The sequence below is a fragment of the Apostichopus japonicus genome, chromosome 3, assembly GCF_037975245.1.
Source record: "Apostichopus japonicus isolate 1M-3 chromosome 3, ASM3797524v1, whole genome shotgun sequence".
Classification (NCBI taxonomy): Eukaryota; Metazoa; Echinodermata; class Holothuroidea; order Aspidochirotida; family Stichopodidae; genus Apostichopus; species Apostichopus japonicus.
In genome coordinates this window covers 19761821-19780014 of record NC_092563.1, presented here as the reverse complement: position 1 = coordinate 19780014, position 18194 = coordinate 19761821, and the positions used below count along the sequence as shown (strand labels likewise).

The following is an 18194-nucleotide window of genomic DNA, read 5'->3' as shown; positions in this document are numbered from 1 at the left end:
CGCAAGTCATCTTCCATATAAAAACAATGAGCAGCGGTTACTACCCACTGTCTGTCTATGAGGGAACCACCACAAAGGTGACCCCTCCAACACCTAGTCCATTGATATAGAGCCTGGCGATCCAAGGAGCGGAGCTTCTCGCTGCGTCCTGCCCATCTAAGACCTCAGAAGATGTAACAATTCCGCAATCTGTAGAAAAAAAAGAATGATGAACTCAAATCATAACTGAACAATGTTAATACATTTTATTTATTTACTTTGCTTCAGTAATTTTCAAGGTTTGAATAGATGGTGAACAAAATGCTTTCAGAGATATTTTTCTGCAGTAAAGTCAAATGTTTAGAAGTTGTAACATTATAATGACCACCTAAAACACTCTCGATATAGTGGTAACGAGCAATATTCTCATCAACATGATTTCCACCGTTTCATATTAAACAGATTGATCTCTAGGTCTGGTTTTATAAAAATAGCTGTTCTTACCTTTTTCTCGTCTTCAGGAACGACATTTTATAATAATGTGCTAACATGGCAATAATAATGATTGGAATCCTTCTAAAAATGCCATCTAAAATTACGATCACGAGGCATACATCTAACGAACTTTTTTTAGGGACAAAAACATACAAAGTTGACTTTAAGACAGGACTAGCTAATAGCAGGAAGACTAGAAATCATGCAGAAACTAAAGACAATTCGTACAGATGAAATGAGCGTCTCCAGTTCAAGATTTTTATGTTAGAAAGGTAGATTCGGAATGTGCAGACAGTGAGTTAACGAAGCGCACTGTTAAAAGCGCTATTAATTGTGACGTTTTAAGTTGATAGGAAAGTGTGTAACTTGAGAGAAGACAGGTAATTTCATTTCGTTTCGAGTTGACAAGTAACTTCAGTATTTTTTTTTTAGTACAAACGCTAAATTCGTCACCTCTCTGTTGGATCCATTTCAGCCCAGAGTTTTAAAGAACCGTATTTAGTTTGGTTACTAATTTCCTGCGAAGTCCTTCATCCGAGTGCTACAATAAATAGCTTCACAGTGTATCAAACTGCTACGATGGAGATTTTATCAACTAATGACAACTAACAAATGGTTTAATTGTATACTAAAAATCAATGGCACAAAATAGTTTTTTAATAAGTCATTCAAAGAAATGGAACCCTGCACGTTTAGGTTCATACTCCATGTTTCTACTGCGTGTTAGGATTGTGTAGAGTACAATACCGTCTGCCCTAACATTTTAAGTTGTGAGGTTTTTGTAACATTACAAACACAATATGTTGCCTATTTTAGCTCAAGTAGCTGTTTTGACCATACAATAACTTACCAAAATCGTTAAGATTATGGGTTACTACTGCGACTGTTGCTACTGCCTGGGCAACCGTGTGGCCCTCACTATCGGATGCAACGCATGCATACTGGCCTTTGTCGTTGGCTGTAACGTCACGTAACAGAACGTCACCACCTAACTGTAAATAGGAGTTCCAGAGTATAAATGTATGTCCAGTATTGATTCTCCTTGTAAAATTAGTGTTATGGATCATGCAATTTCATCTTTTTTTTCTCTCCTACTTTAGCAATCAACTTTTCCACCTGTAGCAATTACATGATTGTTTTATTATTAGCAACTTTTCATACTAAGAGCTCAAGGGCAAAGAAACATGTTCGCACAAAGGCACACAGATGGAACCACTTACCAAAAGGCTAACTTAGTCATCTCTTGGCATCAGACTGAATACCTCTAGCACCTTCCAAAAATTGTTATCACTTGTCATATATCACCTTTTTCATTATTACATCTATGCAATAAATCATCTTATCTTCCTAACCTGGCATAAACGCAATACCTTGAATATTCGTTCGCTGTAAATCAACGGCGCACCATCCTTCAACCAACTCAGTGTTAGCGTTGCAATTCTCAAAGCACAAGTCAGGTGGTAGACTTCTCCATCGAAAACCGTTCCATCAGACGGAACTGAATCGAACACATAGCTAGTGGGAAAGTCTGTTACGTTGAAATAGAAAAATATCTCACTTTTCGTTCATAGTTTCCCAATTGAGTCTAGTAAGACAGTGCAAATCAATTGCATTTATTCAAAGGAAGCAAAAAGAGAATGCAGGAAAAGAAGTTAATGTAACTCACAAGCACGTGCAGTAGCTTCGGCTGTTCTACCATCTGGGCTGGTCACAACACATCGGTAAGTACCTTGATGATGGATTTCTGTATTTACTATTACCAAGCTGTTGTCAAGTAATTTAATAAATCCTTGAGATTTTCCTCCTGTGAGAAATGTAAAATTAAGTGCCCCTATTTACAAGAGAAATAGTGAGAATACAGTCGCCAACTTCATCTAAGTTCTGCTTCACTAATCACAAAATGGGGACTGATGGTTCAACACCACGTTAACTAAAATATAATTGATAGCAATTAGTAGTACAATAACCGAGATTAGTTATCAATGGTACACTGTGCACTTTTCAAAACTTGAGGAAAAAACCATGGCGAGAGAGGGACGAAATTCACCGGTCTTTTCATGTCTTGTTTACCGCTATACCACCGTAAAGGGCGACCCATCGATTGAGCAGCGTCTGGGTCTAGATGCTGCTCGTTTATCACAATCAAGTTGCCAATTGCCTAAAACAAACTCGTATGGGGGAATTGACATAATGACAACCAACAAAAAACAACAACACATCTTTAGACAATGTATTACCGACAGTAGTTTCGATATCGTCTTTAAACCAATTTACTTCAGCATTGGCAATATCGACACCACAATGAAACTGAGCAACATGCCCGAGAGTTAATTCGGTGTCTTCAGGACGCCTAATGAAAACAGGCTCAAATACGGTGGCAGGTGAAGTAATGTCAGGAGAAGCAATACCTGTAACAAACAAAAATATCACTCAGAAAATTAGTACTGGGTAAAGTTAATCAAATGTGTCATTAGAACGCCAAAATTCCTCCGTTTGTTCTTCTATGACACATTTTGAGACATGTTAACATCAATTTTCTAGTTTAGACCCAAAATATGTAACTATTTTGCTCTTTGTTTGTCTATTTAGAACTTTTTGTGGAGTTTTGTTGAGTTGACACTTTACGGGCTTATATTATAACATGGAAGGGAATATCAAATTGTTAAGTTTCGGTGTTACACTTAATTTTACAACACGTCAAAATTCGTATTTTGTCGTGTTGTCATGTTTTACTATAACACGTTAAGTCTTCAACTCGCATGTCCCTTCAGCACCACCGTAGTTCTGTTAAATTTATGTAATGATATTTCATTCTTTTAACTTAACCAATGATCCACAAAAGACAACTGTTGTAAGAAGTATCAATACCCTACATTTGAATCGGCTTTAATATATCCAAACCTTATTTGATGAGAGAGCGTCTCCCCCTGCCCTGTAGGAAATATTGTGCTCTCCGCACCCCCCCCCCCCTTTTCCATCTGTGCAACTTACATTTGTACACAATATTCTGAAAGTACATGGCACATGTAATATGTCCCTCCTTTAGTTGTTAGTGCCCCTCCAAGCCTGAGCCCATCGCATTAATATTGACGTAATAGTTTTAAATGTATACTTAGTAAAGCTGTCGCTCGAATTTCTGTCCCTCCCGGCAACCGTGCCACACACGTGTATTTGCCGCCGTGTTTGGTTTCGGTTCTGGGAAATGTAACCATGTTTCTTGAAACATAAACACCGTCTTCCAAATCTCCTGGAAACAAAAATTCAGTAAAATATCATATAAGAAAATCTGCTGAAATGATACCTTAACAAGTAATAGTATAAAGTGTAGAATATTTCAACGTAACGGATGAGTTTCGACATATATAATATTCACGGTTGTAGATATATCATTATAGTCCTGCAAGTAGTCATTTTAGACGCGGATCAACAAGACACTCACCATGAACATACGCTTAGTCGTCTCACATACCTGGTCAAAGATGGTAGTCCCGACTGATTAAGAATAGCTCACACTAACAACTGAAATATTCTTGAGGATTTCATTGCTTAAAGATAAATTGTACAGTTTGGCCAGTTTCATATATTCCCTGTTTATAGATTTCTCCATCAATTTTTAAGTTTAAAAACGCAATGTTTCTAATTATCCACATATCTAGCATTTACGATACATGACCGACGTCAACCATCTCCAAAAGTATCACGATGTGTTTATAATATCTCATGACTGGTGAGAAAGGGAAATAATTAATTGAAGAAGTTTACTCGAAAGAAGTTGACGCGTCCCTTTATACCAATATAGACTTGCTTCGTCAGTGTTAACTTCGCAGAGTAGCTCAGCTTGGTCTCCTTTGTCAACAGTAACATCTCCTGGGCGAACAACAAACTGTAGTCTCTCTTCCAAAACTGCGGACGAAATTACCACATTTTCGTGAATGCTCTATAGCCTTCTAGATGGTTAAGTTCTAACATGCATGATAACATCAGGAATACTTTCTTGAAGGTCCCTGGTTGTAGTGATATTGTATATAAATGTTAACATCGATGTGTAAAAATATACAACATAACATATTGCAAATATAATAAGCGTGTATATGAACTATTTTCTGTTTGATCATCCTACCAATGCATCCGGTGTCACCTGAATTCCTCACATAACTTTGTCGACACTCGCAATGGAAGCCGGATGGTATGTCGTCCACGCATATCTCCCCTTCTCCTATACAGCTATCATCTGAATTTTCACAGGAAGCAACTGCAAAAAGAGCAGAATAAATACATTACATTAAATATATTATAATAATTGGCATAGATATCATGGTAGTGCCACAGAGATTTGAAGGAAATTCTCAAAGTTGAGTGAATCCTCCCCTCACAACCATATCTGAATATCTAGGCCTATATTCATCTACACCACTCTTTCTAACCTGCACTTGTGCTTATATAATGAGACTGCTATACCGTCAAACACGGAATCCTCTGGTACGTTCCAACCGCCGCTCCTCATGCAAATTACGTTAGGGCTGAGAACTAAAGCTGAACTCGTGAAGTATCCATCTTCACAGGCCACATCGCATGTGCTTTTGGAAGTCCTTGCACAACCGAGATATAAACAATACATAATACAGAGCTTGTGAAACGAACCGTATTGACCCAACACATATCTTCATAGCTCATTCCGTTGATGACATATACCATTTTGAAATTAATTCATTTTATTTAGATAAGTACGTACTTGCGCAATAATTTGTAACATAATGGAACGAGCTATGAAGCGGTCCGCAGATTAACTTAACAACTCGACAGAAAATAACAAGAAACGAAACAAAAATCAAAACTAAATAGAAGAAAGCCAACCTAGGTACAACACTTGATACAGCAACATATCTATTCCTTGCAAATTATGTCGCACATAATCAAGTAAATGTTCCATATAATAGGAAAGATTTCCTTGAAAACGAGGAATGTTTGATGTAAAAAATATAATTATGTTTTCTAATTCTTTGGCGAAGGGTTAAATATTTCCTCTAGTTAACCGTCAGTTTTATAATATAAAGTCGTGCACTATTTTCTTTTTATCATCGGTTAACCTTACCAATACATCCGGTGTCACCTGAATTCCTTACATAACTTTGTTGACACTCGCAATGGAAACCAGATGGTGTGTCGTCCACGCATATCTCTCCTTCTCCTATACAGCTTTCAGCTGAATTTTCACAGGAAGCAACTGAGAAAAGAGCAGAATCAATGTATTACATTAAATATATTTAATTATTGACATAGGTTTCTTGGTAGCACCGCAGAAATGTGAAGGAAATTCCTAAAGTTGAGTGAACCCTCCACTCACCACTGTCTCTTACTATATATTTTCATTTATACTACTCATTCTATTTACACTTATGCTTATATTATGAGACGGTTATACCTTCGCACACGGAATCCTCTGGTACGTTCCAAAAGCCGCCCCTCATGCAAATTACGATAGAGTTGAGAACTAAAGCTGAACTCGTGACGTAACCATCTTCACAGGCCACAGCGCATGCGCTATTGGGTGTCCTTGCACAACCAGCGAATATAGCGTGAGGAACAGGTGGACATTTGATCTCAAACATATCTGGTAAGAAGAATGGCAATTGCAACTGGTAGAATGTTTCAAATCAACATCACAAAATTCAAGACAAAGGAATTTGTTCCTCGTCGATCTGTAATTCACTTGAAATCATTTTCGTTCTTGAATAGCAAGGTTAAAACTATATCCATTCCAGTTTATTCACTAGTTTTCATAATCTACATAATGTCCAACTCGTTGTTTATGCGATCATTTTATGTAAGCTACAGGTAATGTAATCCACCAACATTGTCATAAATAGAGTATTTATCAGCTCTACCGACCAATAACAGTTTTGTTTAGTAAACATCATTGCTTTTGTGCATCTGTAAATGTATTGGGTTTCTGGTTTCGAGCGATATTTACATGTTCCCCGCTTTGTACATTGTGTATCCTATTTTACGTGTATTTTTCTTCTTCCATGAGCTTCGAGATTTGTAATGCATGAGTTTACGAATACAGTTCACTTACAAAAAGGAATGTTTTATTTACCTACATTCGCCTGTAGGCTAAGGGCAGCGACGTCGTTCACTTTTGGGTCGAACAAAGCACAAATCTATATGGGGAGAAATCACAGCGGTTCAATTTATAAATTTAGTGATAACTTAAGTATTTATATGAAACCTAAACTTGACGAGCTCCGGTTGTTTACCGAAAACAGTGGTTACGTGCGTTAATCAGTCGTCAGCGTGCTGGGGTTAGTCGTATGACTTTTTGTTGTCACTGCCATTAATGATTTTCCGAGTAACGACGGTCGAGTTGAGTCGCATCGGGACGGGATCAGTCAAACAGTACGGTGCCGCGGGCTTAAGTCTTAATGTTTATTCACATTTTTTTTTTATAAATTCTGATAATTCAACAAAACCAAGTGTTTTGTTTAACATAACAACAGAGCTGATATTCAACACGATTTATCCTTGTCACATCTTTACTTCATTAAAAAACCAAGTCATTTGAGGACATAAACCTCTTTGTTTTCCTGTGGAACTGACCTAGCTGCATGTGTACTAGAGTGTATAGTCCAGTCGCTTCAATTGACGAACCTCAGCTCTTGGAAGTGAAATATGCACCACGAATAAGCATACAATGTGAACTGTTTCAAATATAGAACATATTTGAGTCATGTAATCATCATTAATACTTGAGCGTAAACAATCAGGTTACATGCTAAAACGCGATTTGAACCATTTGAATTCAGAAGTAAAATTCTAAGCCATATCGTATACAAAATACTTGTTCTCTTTTTGGTTTCCCGAAAGGAAAGCTATGGAGTCACTCTTAACGACCTTTGAAAATTGCGAGGGGTGGGGGGGGGGCACGGATTTCAAAATCGGCAATTATATAATGCGGATCGCAAAGTCTGTAATTACTATTACGATTAGATTCGTCCAACACGGCAACATACATAAACGCTGTACTCAAAGCTGAAGATTTCGTTGGTAAAAAAAACCCATTGGCCAGCGACGGCATAGTGTCATTTCTCCAAAAGGTTGGTATTGCAAAAATCGCAGGGTCTGCACTGCTTGTCAATGTTAGAAAAAAAACATTCAACAAGTAGAATAAAATTATAAAAGGAACATTAAAATTCAATTAGCAACTATTCAATTAGTAACTTTTAATAATATTATGTAGTTAACATGACTTTAAACGTTAAACTATGTTGTGTTCGATACAGACATTGGTAAGCCCCTATACAATAAACAACAAAAAGGTAACGTAAATAAAAACTATAAGTGGAAATAATAATAATGATAATGACGACTATGACAATAACAATAAAATCATCATCCTCATCATCATCATCATCATCATCATCATCATCATCATCATCATCATCATCATCATCATCATCATCATCATCATCATCATCATCATCATCATCATCATCATCATCATCATCATCATCATCATCAAGTATGCAAACAATTGCGAAGAGTAAACTAAAAAATGGAAAACTAGTCGCAAAGTACCACCATTTTTCATCTAAGCAGCCTTAATCATAATAACATTTTCAGAAGGCAGTGGCGTAGCCCTCCTCTTACAATCCTCTCTAAGAAGGCTTTCGCCACTGACTAATATGAAATTCTTTCAGTACCCCGATCATGTCAGTTTCATGTTTTCTTATCTTGAATACTAACCTCTGTAGTGACTTCTTCTTGAATATCATCAGAAATTGAATTCAAGACAATAGTGTACATCCAGGAATCACTGAAAATAAGTCAATAATTAAAAAAGGGGTTAAGAAATCGTACCCACACTGTCCTTGTATGGAGCTTGAGTGGCTTAGCATTGTCAGACGATGCATGTGCCCTTGTTGTAAAGTAGCATTGATCGAAAAATGTAGTGTAGATTTATTTCATGTATAATTTGGTCTTTTTCGATATTAATCTTTTTTTTAAGTGTTTGACAACAACTAACGATCCCTTTCACTTGAATTTAGTCCACAAACATTGTGTTAACTAAGCTGTAACCAACAAACCAAACTTGAAAATGTACATTTCATGAAACATAATGGCTCTAGTTTAAAACCTTAACTCTATTTTCACATAAAATACCATTGTGTCTTTTGAAAACATCTTTACACTCAGTATCAGTCGAATAGTTTGTCATCGGGGATGTATTCGGTGGATGGTGGCTCAACCCATGCAGGTCGCAAAAGCATGGTTAACCAGGCTCTGACCTTTTGGCAAAGATCTTGTGTAGTATTTGTACTTAACAGCTTAATATCTGAATTGCGATACACATTTGACGATGCTCATGGACTGGGGTTAGAAGTGTATCAGTAGTTTCATTTTTTTTTCTTGGGTGATTTTACATGAAAGGTATCCTCTGATTATAGGCAAGGATTCATTCACGCCAAGTAGAACGTAGAACCAAGTTGACTGATCCTTTTAGCATCCTCATCGGAGAATTGGACACGGGATACTGCGGACCGTTCTAAACTACAGCGTGTCTTGAACCAAGCAAGATTTAAGTAACCGGCAGAGCGAGTCATTCATCTGCCCCTCATAGAGCCCGCCAAGTTGCGTCAGCTGATCAAATATATGTTGAATTAATATTTAAAGACTTCAGAGAGAAGTTTGCCATCATGCTATCATGGGAAAAAACGTTTTGCATAAACTCACTTTAGATGGGTTCGAGCCTGGATGATCAGGTTTCCAGTCAATCGTTTTCTGTCACCTGACTAAGTACTTCTCGATTAGCTCAAATATACCTTGACGGTTAGACAATTTATCTTTCAACAAATATGCTTCCTCACATTAGCACAATGGATGAGTGTCACAAGTGACACATAGTGACCCTTTCTAGAAAGTAACGCTCAATTGATAATCAAGAAACCACTCAACCACTCTGCTTTTAATTCTCATGGATTTATTGACACGAGATATTTCAATGATTTTTGGTAAAAGAAAACATAAAAGAAATGCACATATGAAAATAACTACACCCACTTATCCAGTGAATCCTACCCCCTTTATGCTAACTGACACTGCTATAGTACGCTTTAGGACAGGCTTCAGAAGATCACCGCCCACAAGGTAGTCGCTATAGGCGGAGTCAAACCATTCAGCTTTTCGCACGTGTCAAAGGTAGGATACCTGTATCCGGCGTCTTAAAAGTGTGGATCAGACCACATCTATTGGCACGGAAGAATACCCCCGTGACCCCAGGCAGTTAGTTTTGGAGTCACCAAAAATAAAACCAGATTATTGGGGGTCGCCTGCCCGTAATCTGGTTTACTATACAACAAACTCCGCTTGTCACAAACGAATAAAGCACGTGCGTCGAGAATATACGGTATTGTAGCGGCTTGTTCTCAATAACAAGTATACGCAAAATTGTCCTCATTGACAATATTATACTAACTCAATTTAAGACCTCATTGCCTTTTTATGAATATGCTAACTCCCGTTCTCAATAACGGAGAAACTACCTCTCTGCCCGACGTGATATCGTTACCAGATGGAATGCAACTAACTAACTTTCCTGTACCCCACCCTAACATCAACTTAAAAAAAACACGAATCTAATATGACGTAACGGCTCTTACAATTTGTAAGCCCAGGTATTCCGATATATCTCGGTGAAACATACCAACAATAAGGAGCCGAGAAACCCGGAATTTAGTTACTCTTTATATGCGATACAGGTGCTCCAATGCACACAGTGAAGCATATCAACACCAGGAATTTTGCATCCACTTACGTGACACACTTTGTGTATACTTAAAATCTACAAAACATGTATATAATTCATCTTCCTTACATCGCAACACACAGGAAGGAGTAATATTTCCTTCAATTGTAAGATCTAAAGCTACAATAAGATTATACCACAATGCTCTTTAACTTGGCTACCGCAAAACATCCCCGCTGCCCCAAACACGTTTGACTTCACAGAATACATCATTCTTTATCTCGCCTCTCTCCCCTCCACCCCCCCCCCACCACACACACACACACTTCGAAATGGGCTTTGCTGCCCAAGGGATGTCGGACAGGTTCAGCAAACCTAACAAATATCAGTGGAGACCACATAATAACAGTAAAGAGAGTACACCAATTTCTAGATGCGTTACGTTAGGGTAACGAATCAAAATTAATGACGAACATTTCTTACCCTCTGTCCGCAGTTAAAGTTGGATGAGAAAATTCAATATCTCCAGTGCACCTGGTTTGTTCAAGATTTCCTGGTGGACCAACATCTACATAAGCACAATAATCACTTTTTGAATGAGACTGTTAACAAGGATAGCGCTCAGATATAAAAACAAATGAGAATATCTAAACATACCTTAGTGTCCACAACAATAATGTCATGGTAATAATGATGTATAATATAATTATTCTACATCAGTTAAGTACACAAAAGCCGCAAATGCTTACAATTGGTATTTAACGTCAGATTCGCACCTGTTTTTAACTGTGGATAAATCATACTTACGAAATTATCTCAAATTAAAGTAACCTAATTTGTTTTGAGATTCGCAAGAATTTAATTAGTATGGACCAGCGAATACTTTTGATGCTGTGTAAAATGTTTCTTCAAAATCTCAAATACGTTGAACAACATTTAAGTCGTATATGGTACTTAATCACAAGTATGCAATAATATTTGTACACCGTAAATTGGAGCATTTCACTACCATACATAATCAATCAATATAGCATAGCAATGTAAGAATGTTTCTGACGAATAACAAATACGCAAACAATTGACTGACGTGTTTATGCCAGAGTGTATTGTATGTAATGAAAATACAGAAAGTACTAATATCGTCTTGGGATGGAGCGGGGTGGATTGGATACATACAAAACCAAAACGTTATTAATGATATAAGAACTTACTGTAGCTGTAAACAATATTTAGTCTAGCTGGATCCAACTGATAGGAGAACGTTCCAGTGTCGTGGACGTTCAAGCTATAAAGGAAGGCAATAACCAACATAAGTATAAATGGTTCCTTTATTGGGTAATTATTTTTTCTCGCATTATCAATACCAATGCGATTTCCCTTGTTAATTAATTTCCATTGGGATCAAATTCGAGCTTTGATAAGCAGTACTGACGGTTATATGGCTAACCTAAGCCAGAACCCAACTTCCACAGCCCCGATCCCCAACCCTACCCTATACAAAGTTAAGGGGTATGTAATGCAAGTCACTAAAATGTCATTTAACTATAGACATACGTATTTCTTAAAAACTATACAACTATTGTAAGTTACAAGTAAAGCCATATATATAAAACTGATGTAGCAACTTACAATAGTGACGACACCCTTATTTCAAAATCAGCTCTGATATTTAATGAGAGGTCAGAGGTCACCAACTCCGCTGTGATGTCATCCAGCTTCGTGAATCTTGCTGAGTTTCCTGTTTGAAGATTACTGAACTCAAAACTGTGTAAATAACCAGAAAACCAATAGTCCAAGTGATTTCTTGTCATGTTCGAATTGAGACCATTTATGATACAACATACACAGAGAAGTACTGTCCTCAATTACTTGGCACCATATACTAATTTGTAAATTTATCCAAAATTTACTTTTCGAGTTACCGTACACGTTTACAAAGTTTTCAGACGTGACTCCTGTTGACGTTCAAAATTATTAACCTACAAATATTAATATAACCCACGTGACGACGTAACACAGTAATGATCACTTGGTTACGGTCTCTATGTATCGATGACCTTGGTTGAGAGTGGTTTAAATGTGTTAGGTCTCCATGCCCAAGTTTTATCTTGTGTGAAAATGGTACGCTTCATCCACATACAGAGTATCAGTTTATGGAAGCTTTAATTTGTTGTTACGACATATTTACATGGTCCCGATACTTTACACTCTTAAAAGTATTTTTGACTTTCACAATATGTCTCCACATACTTGAATAGGTCTCCTCATAGGTCTCCACACAATAGGTCTCCACATACATGAACTTCATTAAATCATGAATATTCCTGAGTTATTGTGTTAACACGCCGAGACGTCACACACACACAAAGACACATCATCATCATTATCATCATCATCACCACCATCATCACCGTCATCATCATCGCATAGATTCCCGTTACCTTCAGCAAGAAATCATGAACAGACATACCACATTTTTAACATTTAAGTATTATACGTAGAACCCTGTTATCATCGATCAGGACAGCACGGGAAAAGCATTAGAAAAATTTTTTTTTTATGAAAAGGATAAACATGGTGATATGATATCCCGTCCTATCGCCTCCCCTCACCTTCTGTTAACATTTTTTTCAATACCGTGTGTACATTATACACACTCCTTGTCCCTCCAACGCAACCCCATTTCAATACAACACAGAGGAATTTTGTATTCTTTTTCTTTTTTTCATTAATTCATCATCTTCGTCATTGTCGTCGTCGTCGCCGTCGTCGTCGTAATCATCATCATCATTATTATTACTCGTTTAAATGGCCACTTTACACCTGTATATTTTGAACAACTCATCAACTCTTTTACTTTAGCTCTTACTTGCGTAGGTATGTCGTTGATGATCCGCGGATATCTGTCAGATCTGAATTAATTCTGTATTCCGGAATATCTGGCGCAGTAAGAACTGCGGAGAGCAAATTACGCCCTCTCTGCCTCTCATCTATGAAATCAAAAATAAAAACAATATCAAAGAAGCCACTTTAAAGTCATTTATAGCTAACAGATCTTTTCTTATCCCATCACAGGATACGAGAGATCAGTGATAAAATATTCAATTTACACCCACTCACTGTTACATGTTTAAACCTCTACATCTGGCATGTCATGTTGATAGATAAGTGCCCGCATGCTCATTTTCTAAACTAGCCAGCAACAATGGCTTTTGTAAAGTTTCCTCAAACGAATTAAGTTTATTCAGTTGCATCTCTTACTCCGACAATAAGAAATGCGGAAAATCCTGCTCCCTACTGACTGTATCCATTGTTTTATTGCCATAAGGGTGGGGGAGGGGTAATTGTCGGTAGTGGGAGGGTGATTAACATTGACAAAAGGATGGAAATAAACCGCTAAGAACAAGCGAGTTCCCAGAGGAATAGGACTATTTCGCAATTCGCACATTTCAGCAGGAACGAATACAAAATTGGAAGATTGCGAGTGCACCAAGGCATTATGTCGACAGGTCCTAGCCGGGAGCTACATTTGTTTATTCTTTGCCCAAGGAACAATTGAAATACACACAAGCTTCAATGGTGTTAATGAGTGTACCAGCTAAGTTTTATACAAACTCAGTTTGAAATATTGGTTCCACACCACACTAGACCTGCTTATTACACAATGCACCACAGTTTGCGAAAACATAACTTAAGCTAATATGTTTAAATGGGTGCCGTATCCCAGCAACATGCCACGACCGTGGCAAAGCTTCGTCGACGAAGCTATGCCAGCAAATTAAACCAAATAGTGCATGTTCTAGACCTATAAATGGTTACGTTCTTGGTCATCAGCCCAAAATTGCCCTTCAAGGTTAAATTGACCTAGGCCTATTTCATGATGCATCACCAATAATAATAAAGTCTTTTGGCCAGCAATAAAGCCAATATATACCTAAATAATAGTGGAGTACGTTTATGGTATACTGCAACCTCTGCAAATGGGTACGTGCCAAATAACTTGTCAGAAATGAAAGAATGCTGGTTATTTATTTAACAGTAAATTATTTAAGCCATTCCAGGGAATTGGAACAGCTCCCTGCATTGCCATACCTACCGATTGAGCTACCTTGACTCGCTCTTGCAATTGAATATCTGTCTGCATGTCTTGCTGATTGGCATAACACCAGACACAGTGTTATCAACAACGTCACTCGAAATCCTGTCATTATATTTCCTTACAGACTTTGTAGTCCGTGAAGTACGTATTACCAACAAACCAGTCGATTCGTCATAGGAATATTGTTATATGCGAAACCTCTTCAACCTTTCAGCCAAATAGTTGTGACACTTTCTGCAGAATATCAAGTGATCTGAATAAATTCTCCTGCTTCACAGGTGACAGTGAACTTGTTCTAACTTTTATTTGTAAGAGTAAACATCCAAAAGCTGATATTTCTTCTTATTACAGCAGCAAAATACGAACGTTTTTTCTTCTGTAAGCCTTATGACCTAGAATGGCAATGCAATTGTACAGCCTGTATGTTTGAGGTAGTCACCTGTACTGTACAATCACAGGAACCGTTAACACCTACTGAAAAGCTGTAGACAAAGAAACTGGTAAAATTTAATCGTGTAAGGTGAGTGATAAATAGCAGTGAACCTACATTTACATTCGTCCGGATGCAACGACTCACCGACAATACAATTGGCAGGTCTATGGTAGATTTATAGATCATGGCGTGATTAAGGGAAGTATTTACAAGTTTACAAGTTTTGAAGAGTTTGAATAGTTTGAAAACAGATTGCACCCCCCCTATACCCAGGGGCGTCATCAGAGCATTATATGTGGGTGTGTAGTGCCAGGTTTTGCCGACTAAATAGAAAATATCGACAGGAAATGTTGACAAACGAAGTGCGAGTCTCAACGGGTTACGTGGTGAGGACCAGTGAGCACGGGTCCGCTGAGCCTAAATGTGCCCTAGTTTGGGTCCAGGTCCACGGAAAATGATGAGGTTTACGGTATTGTTGGTGCTAAAATGGCACTAAACTTCGACTGGTACTATGGCATATAAGTAAAGGAAATAGGGAGTATTTAGTGAATATTTCTTAATTTTTCCTATTCCTGTGTATTCACAATATTCATTTTCATTACACAGTCTAGATTGGCGTAAAGCAACACAATAATTACAATAATAGGGAATATTTCATCCTGTCCTCTATAGCCGACCGCCATTAGCATCCCCATAACATATGGGGGGGGGCTTTGGCATGACACCCCCGTGACTGGTACCAGGGCGGACCTTCCCCTCTCCCCTATTAGTTCGCCACTGCCTCTCTTTCCTCTCTTCTCGTCCTCTGTTCTCTTCCACTCTTCCCTTACTACTTTCTCTTCTTTTTCTCCCCCATTTCCTCTTTTTTGTCTTTCCTATTCCTTCCTTTTGACAACTTGTGCAGAATTTTGCCGACTGCATGTGTGAATGGGGCTATCATTCCCTACCCACACAAGCACCCACAAACACACCCCCACACACAACCCTCTAGTTACGGCCCTGCCCCCCCCCCCCGCCTTATATCTCTGTGCGTTACTTCGTTCTCTGTAGTAAGGATTGACATTTCCATGCGTCGTATTCCATTTCATCCATTCGTCTTCCCTGAGCTACCGTATACAATGAAGGTTACGTTCGAAATGGAGGTGGTATATCTGCTGGATACGTCTGTATAAGCCTTTCTCGATAACTACTAAATTGGCTTCATCAATAACTCGATAACCTACCACCAACAGTGAAGTCATAGATCAAGCCAAAACAAGTAGGATATAAATGTATTTTTTGACAGAAAGATTTAAAGGCGGGCGGCAATGTAACAGGCCGTCCCTTATCGAGACACGATATTGCCATTGCACAAGGATACCTGACATATGTCGTTCACTGCGTGCATCTTTACAAACAATGTTCACATCACTTAATTGTATACCTCATAAAGATAATCAGTACGTGTTACCCCAACTCCTTAAATTGATTCATTACCGAAAGATGGAACTTTCGTTTAAGCAGCTTATCTGACGTACCATGAATTTGCCAAATTTGCCAAATACGTTTCATTATTTAAGAAATTTATAATCGAAAGTAGAATACAAAGTATCTGCTGAAGACAGGTTTCATTCATGTATTCTGTTACACCTCTAGATGTAAACAAGCATATGAGAGAACGCACTATAATGCATATTCAGCACCAACGAAGCTCTCCTTATTCGAAGAACAGCTGATCGTCGATGCGATTAACAGACTAATGACAACAGTAACGACTGTGAAAGCCTAGCCTATGGTCATACATAATACTACTCTTGGTATCACAGACCTCCGATCATCTTACTGATCTTTCTCTGGGTAAACCTAACAGCGTAACTTTATTAGAGTTAGGTCTCTAACTTGGCTTCTAATATTATACCTGTACATATACCTAGGCTATTGCTACTAGTATACCTACTAACAGTAGCAGTTAGGTTAAGTTCTAACATAACGTTCGACGAAGCAGATCGAAGGAACACTGACTTACCATCTTTGTAGTATCTTCAATTCAGCACTATAACCTCGCTTCCAAGTTCTTATGATACCAAATCATTGTCCGGTGATAAAACCTAACGCAGAGGGATAATTAAGTCGATAAGAAAACCGGTATCACTACTAGTCCAGCCTACTACTAACACGATTAGTGTGTAGTATTTGTACATTACCAATGCTATACTATTATCAGTACGGAAAACTGCCAGCGGACCATGGAGCTAATAAATACAGGCCCATGAGTTATTTTTACGACGCTAAGCTACCAGGAATGTTGGAGAAGCCCGAAAGACCTTGTGGCTTACACCTTCACGTTGGGTGGCTTCCAATTGAACATTTTAACTCACATTTTTGTGAGTTTTGATTCGACGACGACGGCAGGCCGCCCGAAGAAACATTCATATATTTGAAACTCGTTGTGTTGTTCAGTGGCACGATTCTATGAAACGGCACGTCTCATAGACTCGTGCCACTGGACAACACAACCGAGTCCCAAATCTATGCATGTGGTCATCGGGCGGCCTATATATATATATATATATATATATATATATATATATATATATATATATATATATATATATATATATCCTGACTATATATATATCCTGACTATATATATATCCTAACTACTGATCCGCTCTCAACCCCTGTCCTCTTGCACCGAGACTGTGACTGTGTGATCATCGCCAGGTGTGTATCACGATCCCCCTCGAAAGGGAACAAATACTACACATGATCTTAGCCTAAAGGCCGAGAATCGATTTTCCTATTCAAACTAGGGAGCTGTTACGGTGGCATTTATGTCACTTTCCCCGATTCTGAAATTTTCATTTATCCTTAGTGATGTTATGAGCATGAGAATACATTCATGTCCCATCTTTCTCTGCTTCCCTCTCAGTTGACCCGAGTTACCCCCCCCCCCTCTGATCCCCTCTCTCCACGTAGAGCACATTGATAATGCAATATTTTATGTTTCGTTTCTTTTCATGAATAACGCACCATACTATTCAATGGGATAGCAGCCAATGTAAAAGTTCATACTGTAAGTTGAAAACATTAACCAATACTTATATCTTAATATTTTGACTGGTCTACGAAAGGTACCACATTAGGTACTCAGTGATATCATCATTGCGGAACTACTTAAATCATTTTCATGTCAGCCTTTTCATAATCTTGTTATTAATTCATTCTTGAAATGGATATAGTTGGAATGTTTGCTCTAGGAATGTTCTCTGTGTTTAGAATTTATCCACATGAAGTTTCAGCTCAATTACTGTGATGAAATCATACACTCTGATATTACCAGATAAATTTAAAAATATCGGCCTATGTTAAAACTCCATGTCTTCACTATACCAACTCCTATGAGGTACCGAGAGTTGTATGCACTACACTAAGACTATACAGACACTTTACAAACTCCTATGAGG

At 38.0% G+C, this 18194-nt stretch overlaps 1 protein-coding gene and 1 pseudogene across 2 annotated transcripts; both read right to left on the bottom strand.

Annotated features, from left to right (window-relative positions):
* Nucleotides 1-55: 55 nt before the first annotated feature.
* On the bottom strand, nt 56-14810 carry LOC139965379 (uncharacterized). 2 transcript variants are annotated; one of them, XM_071967681.1, is made up of 17 exons: nt 14313-14810; nt 13086-13206; nt 11846-11980; nt 11428-11501; nt 10700-10784; nt 8218-8287; nt 6572-6635; nt 5897-6085; nt 5567-5698; nt 4595-4726; nt 4237-4377; nt 3587-3721; nt 2712-2882; nt 2141-2278; nt 1845-2002; nt 1325-1466; nt 56-189 (listed from the first exon to the last, which is right to left on the bottom strand). In XM_071967681.1, exons 1-17 carry the CDS (start codon nt 14422-14424, stop codon nt 56-58), a joined length of 2133 nt encoding a protein of 710 aa, XP_071823782.1. In that variant the 5' UTR covers nt 14425-14810. The 2 variants fall into 2 exon arrangements, with proteins under 2 accessions (XP_071823782.1, XP_071823783.1); XM_071967682.1 differs by lacking the exon at nt 4595-4726.
* A 2507-nt stretch (nt 14811-17317) lies between these two features.
* On the bottom strand, nt 17318-17523 carry LOC139965884 (U2 spliceosomal RNA; annotated as a pseudogene).
* Between the last annotated feature and the right edge of the window lie 671 nt (nt 17524-18194).

What these genes read in the sequence shown, in the direction of transcription:
- LOC139965379 (XM_071967681.1), bottom strand. Translation starts at nt 14,424, where the DNA reads ATGACAGGATTTCGAGTGACGTTGTTGATAACACTGTGTCTGGTGTTA. An exon ending in AAGAAGAAGTCACTACAGAG is followed by an intron (nt 6,636 to 8,217) that starts GTTAGTATTCAA and finishes CTCCCCATATAG; the next exon opens with ATTTGTGCTTTGTTCGACCC. An exon ending in CGATATCGAAACTACTGTCG is followed by an intron (nt 2,279 to 2,711) that starts GTAATACATTGT and finishes CATTTCTCACAG; the next exon opens with GAGGAAAATCTCAAGGATTT.